General features: G+C 44.5%; 2 protein-coding genes across 2 annotated transcripts; one reads left to right on the top strand and one right to left on the bottom strand.

Annotated features, from left to right (window-relative positions):
* The first annotated feature begins 237 nt into the window (after positions 1-237).
* LOC149370661 (uncharacterized) lies at positions 238-2,959 on the top strand. The gene is made up of 4 exons (XM_089578313.1): positions 238-320; positions 506-687; positions 773-1,014; positions 1,233-2,959. Exons 1-4 carry the CDS (start codon positions 238-240, stop codon positions 2,139-2,141), a joined length of 1,416 nt encoding a protein of 471 aa, XP_089434439.1. The 3' UTR covers positions 2,142-2,959.
* A 1,231-nt stretch (positions 2,960-4,190) lies between these two features.
* On the bottom strand, positions 4,191-7,356 carry LOC149370660 (uncharacterized). The gene is made up of 6 exons (XM_089583904.1): positions 7,174-7,356; positions 6,213-6,432; positions 5,466-5,850; positions 5,244-5,383; positions 5,030-5,094; positions 4,191-4,925 (listed from the first exon to the last, which is right to left on the bottom strand). Exons 2-6 carry the CDS (start codon positions 6,250-6,252, stop codon positions 4,539-4,541), a joined length of 1,017 nt encoding a protein of 338 aa, XP_089440030.1. The 5' UTR covers positions 6,253-6,432; positions 7,174-7,356; the 3' UTR covers positions 4,191-4,538.
* Between the last annotated feature and the right edge of the window lie 1,204 nt (positions 7,357-8,560).

The raw sequence follows: 8,560 nt of genomic DNA, 5'->3' as shown, positions 1-8,560 counted from the left end.
TACGTATTTTCCTCATTTAAAAAATTGTTCGACAATAGCGCCCAGGAGTAGATTTCAGTCCATCTTTGGGAGAACTACATGATTTGAACAGATATGCTGCTTGGTACTGAATGTTGCATGCTTGATTTTAACGGTGTTTCTCTTGATCCTTGGCGCAGCCCAGATGGAACTCCATGGATACCTACGAAATCATCACGAATTTGCAGCACTCATTTTGTGGACAACTGCAAAAGTGATATGAGTGAGCATCCGTCGTACATTCCAACTATTTTTCCACCACTGTACATGAAGAAAGCGCCTGACCGAGAAAGAACGCAAAGGTAAGACTGCCACTGAAACTGGGAATAGAATTAGCAGCCACTTTTAGTAAATGTGTGAGGCTATGGTCTATGCACACTATCAGAAGCGGTAATTCATTGCACTGCATAGAAGATACGTGCTTGCTACAGCTTAACATCGCTGTTACATTTTGACATTTCGCTTTTGCCATTTTTGTTCAATACAGGTGTCAGCGGCGCTTGATGCAGGCAGCTTCATCTAGTCTACAGAGTATACAAAGGCAACAATTGGCACCATCAACCACAGAGGCAGTGTCAGCAGCACCAGCACTAAAAGCTTCAGTGAGTGCAGACAGGACCGAAGACGAGCATGAGCACCAAATGGACTGGAGTGACAAATCTGAAGATGGTGGGATACCGCCAAGTGACACGGATGATCTGCAGTCTCACGTCGCAGGAGGCCCTTCAAAAATAACAAAGGCTGATGCTGTAAGCACCCCATATTATTTTGCTTTTTTATACAGCAGTAAGTTGTCATTGTTGTTATGCGCTATCTAGCATTTACCTCGTGCACAGAAGCACGTCAAAAGCATATACATTGCAAATACATTTTTTTTTCCTATTTCAGGCATGCCAAACAGACTCTGCAGCTACTGGGAAACTTGCTGTCCTCCTGTCAATGACTAATTGTGCTGAAGCGTCTACTCAAGTTACTCACACCGAGCAGACTGATCAGGTAGAACTGCCACTGAACTTTTCATTCTCTGTTTGTCATGCTCTGTTGTTTCATTCTGTGTTGTGTGTTTCATTCTCTCTCTGTTGGGTCATTCTCTGTTGTTAGTTGCACAGGAAAAGGAATTTTGGTCTGCTTGCTGCAACCTCCAGGAAAAGTAGCTTGAAGTTGCTTCAGTTTTATCGGCGTGTAATATTTATGTTCACTCTACTTCTGTATAGGTCACTGGGACGGACGGAAACTGGAGAAGAAGCTGTGGCTTTCAAGGCTTTAACTCACTGAGAGAAAATGAAGAAGCACTACAAGACATGTGTGGTGTGACACTCCCAGTATTCAGCCTGTTGTTGAACCTACTACCTCCCCCCAGATACAGAAGTACGGACATCACTCGTGAGGACAAGTTATGTTTGTTCCTAACAAAACTTCGCCTTGGGTTAACCTACAGCGCCATAGCGGTTATATTTGGAGTGAGTGCAACAGCTGCATCAAATGTCTTCAAGAAAATGCTTGAGATAATGAGTGTTCTTCTACAGGAGTGGGTCTATGTGCCACCAAGGGAAGTTATCAAGCTGTCCATGCCGCCTGCATTCAGAGTAAACTACCCAACCTGTAGTTTCGTCATAGACTGCAGTGAAATTCGTACAGAGATGCCGTCAAGACCAGATTGTCAGCATATTTTGTACTCCAACTACAAGGGAGGCTATACAGTCAAGTTCCTTGTCGGCATCATTCCCAATGGGATGATAGCCTTTGTTTCTAAGGTGTATGGAGGGCGTCATACTGATTCCTTCATCACACAAGACTCGGGTTTCCTAGACCTCATCAAACCTGGTGATCTTGTACTCAGTGACAAAGGCTTTCCTAGCATCAGGACAGACGTTCAGGGAAAAGGTGCAGTTCTGCTCATGCCCCCATTCAATTCTACTGGGGGTCAGATGTCTGAGGAGGACATGGACACTACTTATAAAATTGCAGCTGTACGAATTCATGTTGAGCGCGTCATTCAGAGGTTGAAAATCTACAAGATATTAACGAACAGGGTACCTCTAAGCTTAGTTCCCCACATGAGCAAAGTGCTTTCTGTTTGCGCTGCCCTTGTGAACATGCAGCCACCTATTTTAAAGAAGTGAAAAGAAGCTTTTGCATTTCTTGATTGCTACTTTCTGTAGGTTATGCTATCATTCAGCTGATTGAAGGGTTCATGACATGGTTTACCAGCAAATCGTGGTTTTACAATGTAGGTACTAGCCGTGATGTTGTTGTACATACATAAGAAAGAACTGGGGCTGTATGCGCATTTCAGCTAGAAATTGCAATTCAAAGTTATCGGCTCTGTGACCCTCTCTTAGGGAAGGATGGCCATGTTGAAGCAGCCTGAGTGACATCATAGACTGACTGCCGCGTCGTCTCCTTTTCATCACTAATAGTTCATCACTGACATTTAACACTGCAGTTCACAGTACGTGGTATTATTAGCAAGTCGTTTTCTGATTTCTTGTGTTATTATAGCTATGTTTATTGGGTTTTTCATGTTTCTCACATTGATCGTGTTCATTCAAATTATGCAGTGTTACAAAAAGTACCCATGCTATGTTTATGCCTTTGCAGTGTATGTTCATGATATTTACTTTTTACTTTTTGTCTGTATGTTATGATGAGTAGAATTGTTTAGTACATTGTTATTTGAGTAGTACTACCAACAATAGCCTTATTTAATGCACTATTTCATTGTTTACAACATAGCTTTGTTATACTACTTGTGTTTTACCATTTGTTGTCTTTTTTAACAGAATGACCACTTGAATATTCTGATTAGAGTTTGACCACTTTACAGTTAACCTAACTGTGCCCTTGTCTGTCACCTAAGATGAAATTAGCAGTATGTATAAATAAGTAAATGAATAAAACTTCCTCGCATGGCTTGTGTGGAGCAGAGCGTGCCTGCTTGGGTTCCATGGTGCAAAGCTAGGCAGAAAAGGGAACAACACAGGTCTTTGTTGCCTTTGCCCCCCTGTCATGACTTTTTGCTTTATCCCTCCGCACCCCTAGTGCGAAGAATGAGCAACCCACTCCCCTATGCTCGCTGTGCAGTGCGCAGATCAGTTGCGAGCAGGCACATGACTGTTGGTCTATGTTGTCATAGACCCATGCAACACTCGATACAAATCAAGTTTCACCATTACTTTTATTGTCACCATACAAAAATCTGTCTTTGTTATAGCATGTGGGTTTCAGTGACAAGACATTCCAAACAAAATTGGAAGCCATGCATGCACTTTGCCTTTGTCATTTACCGCAGCAGCTGCATGCCTGTCATTGCAGTCAAGATTGAAATAAACTTGTCTGCATGATGCTCTCATCAGAAAACATGGTTTTACTGGTTTCCGCAAAGGCTAATTTTCTTAAATAGGCTCCTTGAGGTATGAAGACTGTTTTTGTCGCAGAATAGTACCAGCATTGACGAAAGTAACAGTACAGGTGAAGAAAAGTAAACAGGAACGTCGAAATTCGGGCTTCTTGGTTCATGCTTTGAAACAATAGCGCAAAGAGTGTGTGCCTCCTTGTTTCATGGTCCCTTTTCTTTTTGCGTTACAGTTTTGAGATAATAGCCAATTAATTTCTGATAATCCATTTTTTTTTAACTATCAGAGGCACCTTGCTGGAATTGGAAATTTTGGCCAATGGTTTATAGTAGCCATATGAATCTTCAGAATTTCGAAAGTGCAATTCTCCTCAGCGCTATGGCCAAACAAATTTTGCCTGCATCTTGCCAAAATACTCTTTTGAAAGACATGAAGGCAAAGCAACTCCTTCAGTGCACGTAACTAGTTGAAAGCTCAATTTTATTGAGCCACAGCGCGAGGATAATCGTGCTATCGAAACTTTAAAACCCAGTGAGGCTCATATTAACGACTGGCTACTAATGATTAATTGCAACTAGGTGTCTTGTTCTCGTAATGAGTTAATTATCAAATGTAGTTATTCGGCAAACTAGTTAGCTTCACTGACCTGTTTTCTGATGTGCACAGATTCTGGGATTGTGCCGCAGAAATCTTCTTCATACCTCAAGAAGCCTATATTTTTAAAAAACAACTTCATCTTCCCTTCATGTGTCCATTACAGTATTTGCAAGTGACCAGATTCACTAGGCAAGTGACTAGATCAGACTCGTAGCAACAAAATTCCAAACATTAAAATACTTCCTCAATGGTACACTTCTATTATTTCAACTGTAATGTTTGAGGTCATTTCGCCTGAAGTAACACTCTCACGGCTGACGAAGCCCTCAGTACAGATGAATGCTCAGGGCACAAGATAGGAATCATTTTTACTGCGATATACCACACTGCTGTGACCCATTATTTTGCAAAAATTTAACACAACAATGTATTCTCACTTTGGAACACACAGTGCAATGTACGGGCTTAAAGATAATCTAACAGTGGAATCCAGTGATCACAGACGAAGGATTTTAGCACATATTATCAAAAATTGGAGAAAGGTGAAAACAAAATCGGAGTAAGAAGCTAAAACAATGTTGGAATAAAGAACTTGAAGTAAAAGCGCTCCAGCTTTGGGATAAGCTCCCAAAGGAAAAGCTCATCGCGAAGTACACTTACTATCACTGACTGCTTGGGTGAATACACATACAGGAGTGATCTCTGTAAATTTAGTACATACAATGATACTTGTAGCTGTGTGTAGTACTGATGTGTTTTCTTGAGTGTGATTACGTTGTCAGTGAATGTGAGATAGGGGAGATGGCACATCCTCAGTTCATAGTCCACAAATGGACAGTCCTTAAATTTGTAAGTGCACTTTATCTCGATGAGCACTGTTTCGTCCCCAATCCTGACCAGTCCGTCAGGGCTACAACAGAGCCAAGGCTGCTGCGGCAGCACCACCAATCCTGTCTGCAAAATCCAACATGGTTATTAGTATTTCTAAAAAAAATTACAATACTCACATTGTTTATTAAAGTGGAGGGCATGGATTGCAAAACAAAGCAGCTACACACCTGGACAATACGTGCTTCAAGTTTCTGTTCCAAGCTCTGTCGCGCTGCGCTTTCTGTCTTGATGCCTGTCAAATAGTAACGCATGATAGTTAAGTACTAAAAATGTAGTACACACATGAACTCCAATAAGCGAACAAATCATGGCTGGCAATAGGCTACCATACTTGAACATCATTTCCAATTTACCGGGTTATCATGGATTTAGGAAACCAACCGTAGCGCATTGCAGGACTTGTGTAGGAGGTCACTTTTGAAAGTTGGTGAGCAGCCTTGAGAAGACCCTCATCACATTTTTTTGTCATGACTGCGTGAGCTTTAGAAGCGCTGATCCTGAGCCTCCGTTCCACATGCCACCTAGATAACAAAAGAGAAATACGCAATGTTGACGGTCTGATATTCACGCTTTGTGCAATTTCTCTGTTAAAATCCACTATACCTCGCACAGTTCGCCTGGCCCTGGGTAAGAATAGGCAGGTCGGCAAAACTCCCATGTACCAGTATTTTTTGCTTGTATTTTTCTTTTTGATCCAAACTGAGGTCAGATAAGAAGTCCTGCGGTCTCGTCTTCTCATCGTCTATAACTTCAAGGTGATGGTAGACTGGCCTCGTCAGCATCGGCGCCAACAGGTCTTCCAGGAGCTCTCTTTCGACAGCTTCCGAAGCTCTCTCAATAATGCCATCCAGGACTTCTTTGCAGATCAATTCGTCTGTGTGTTGGGTCGTGAGCTCTAGCACTTCTTGTAGTGGACACACAATCTCTGGATACTTGAGCAGCACAGTACGTGTGGCAGGCTTCACATCTACGTACCTGGCTTTCTGACCTGTTTAATAATGCGAGGAAGATGAAATGACGTCACACTTTGTGCCTGCAAACTAAAAGTGTTCAGCAAAGCGGAAAGTTGGGCAAGTTGGATAACGTTCATGATGTAAAAAATAGCGCACAGGGAACACAAGGGACGGAAAGCGCTTGTCTGCGTCGTTTACTTTCCGTCCCTTGTGTTCCCTGTGCGCTATTTTTTACATCATAAAAGTGTTGAGAACACACCATTGGCAGAATGCACTAGCCTTATCGGAGGACTAACTATATGAAAGTCTATTTGACAAAATACGTGTGACCAGCCACAGAAATGTGGTTAGAAGAAAATGAGGAACTTTTTGAAACGGGCTGGCTAAGCAAACTTACTAGGCAGCAAGTCCATCAAGTCGTCTGATGAAGGCCTCATGTTCTTGCTGCTTGGTTTGCCCCATTTTTGAGGCTGGCTTGTGCATGACTGCTCTTCATAAGAATTGATGAAAAAGCACACAGCAGCAGCGTGCTTACAGTGCCCCTTGATACCAGCCTTGCAAGTGCACTTGGCACGGCAAATTGTAAGCTGGCGTTTTAGAGGGCATGACCATGCAAGCTGCAAAAAAAAATTGCGGAGGGCACTTGAGACTACTTACATTCTCTGAGTGCGGAAGGATTTGTCTGATTGTGGGCTATTATATATATTTAGCTATATTTGTTTACTAGTTCGCAACTAATGACATTTTAAAGGCCTCAGCTTCTAGACCTTTCCACTAAAGGCCTTTATGTTAAATACCCCTAGGTAAAGGTCCTTAGGTCACTCATTTAGCATGAAAGCCTTTGTGTCAAAGGCATTTACGCTGAAATTCTTAATCGAAGGCCCAAGCCTTCAGCGTGAATGCATTTGGCCCCACGGCCTTCATCCTAAAGGCATTTCACCTAAAGCTCTTCAACCGAAAGGCCTCCCTTTTCCATCGGAAAAGCTTTTGAACTCTTACTTCACGTGCCACTGTATCTAAGAAATGTCATCGATAGGAAAGGCCTCAACATAAAGAAGCAAGGCTAGAACTGACAAGGGAATGGAAACTGGTGGACATTGCACAAAAATTGTTCTGGATGGTCGTGCGCAATGATCATTTGTACATCGAAGTTCAGCACTGATGCCCCTCACGAACACATTTATTTATTTTAGGTATTTAACAGTGCTCTTAAACCACATTTGTTTACTTTGTTTCTTCGCGTGCAACGACCGAGACACACATCCAAACAAAGCGCACCGAATGGTTGCGGTCGCCGTACATACAAAGCTGAACGTACTCTTGCTAAACTTCTCATGCTGAAAGGTAAAAAGATTTACCTCAAATTCCACGTCGTAAACGATGTTGTCAGTCACCTGTGACACACACTTCGCCTTTACGAGTACACTGTTCTCCTCAACAATTTGCTCAACGCAGTGCACATGGGCCACCAGCAGCTCTCCCTTTTTTATGTTCGCACTGCGAAAAAAGCACTCACTGTCAACTATTTTCTTGAAACCACATCTAAGTGTGTACATCGTTGCACACTCGACGCACTACGGTGTTCAAGAGCGAGCGAAAGAGCACGAGTATCAAGCGCGCGTGCGAAACAGGCAGCTTTCACAGAGGCGCGAAAGACCAGGCGAACGAAGCAGGAGCGCGAGCGCGCGAAAGAGATTTCGCCGACAACGGCATCCAAGCGCGAGCCCGCGCGCGCGAGAATCAAATTTCTCTCAACAACGGCATCTTCGCGCGAGCGGCGCGTGCGGAGGAGGACGAGCGCGCGCGCGCAAAGCTTTTTTTTTCCGCGCGTCGACACGCAAGCGAGCAGGAGCGCTGGTCGTCCTGCCCGCCCAGTTACGAGGAGTTGCTCAGAGAGGGCGCTTTTCACTGGCGTCCGCGGCGCCCTCTGGCCGAGGTTGTGTCCCCTATAGCAACGCTGAGAAATTCGTTTGAATGTTTTCAGCACACCAGCGTGCGCACACTGAGGGTCAGCGTGGTAAGATGCGCAAATTTCAGATCGTAAATGGCAGGGGATCGCGAGAAGCCACCACCGACCATCAGGCATGTAGTTGCGGCGGTATAGAAGGCCGTCCCGGAGGGCAAAGTGCGGAGCTTGACGCCGTAAAGCTCTAGAAGGCGCAACGTTTTGTGATGAAGACACGGCGTCTATGAGGGACGCAAGCCACTGGTCTTTTCGCTGCTCCGCCTGCATATCAGCGATGGTAAGAGACGAAAGCACGGGATCGGTCGCCGAGGAGCAGGCAGCGTCGCTGGGAAGGGGAGACCGAGACAAAGCATCGGCGTCCATGTGCTTACGGCCGGAACGGTAGATGACGCGGATGTCAAACTCTTGAAGGCGAAGAGCCCACCGAGCGAGGCGACCGGATGGATCTTCAAGCGACGATAACCAGCAGAGCGCATGGTGGTCCGTGACGACGTCGAACCGGCGGCCGTATAGATAGGGCCGGAATTTCGTTAGCGCCCATACAATAGCTAAGCATTCCTTCTCCGTAACGGAATAGTTGGATTCAGTTTGGTAAGCACGTGACTCGCATACGGAACTACGTATTCTTCAAAATCATCTTTTCGCTGGGCCAAGACAGCTCCGAGGCCAACGCCACTCGCATCCGTATGGACCTCGGTAGGTGCTGTGGGGTCATAGTGTCTGAGTATTAGCAAGTCAAAAGATGGCGCAGGGTAGTGAACGCTTCGTCGCACTCGGCC

Source organism: Amblyomma mixtum, chromosome 1, assembly GCF_055824585.1.
Source record: "Amblyomma mixtum isolate Tamu chromosome 1, ASM5582458v1, whole genome shotgun sequence".
Taxonomy (NCBI): Eukaryota; Metazoa; Arthropoda; class Arachnida; order Ixodida; family Ixodidae; genus Amblyomma; species Amblyomma mixtum.
Note: the sequence above shows the minus strand (reverse complement) of the source record. Positions and strands in the feature narration are given on the sequence as shown.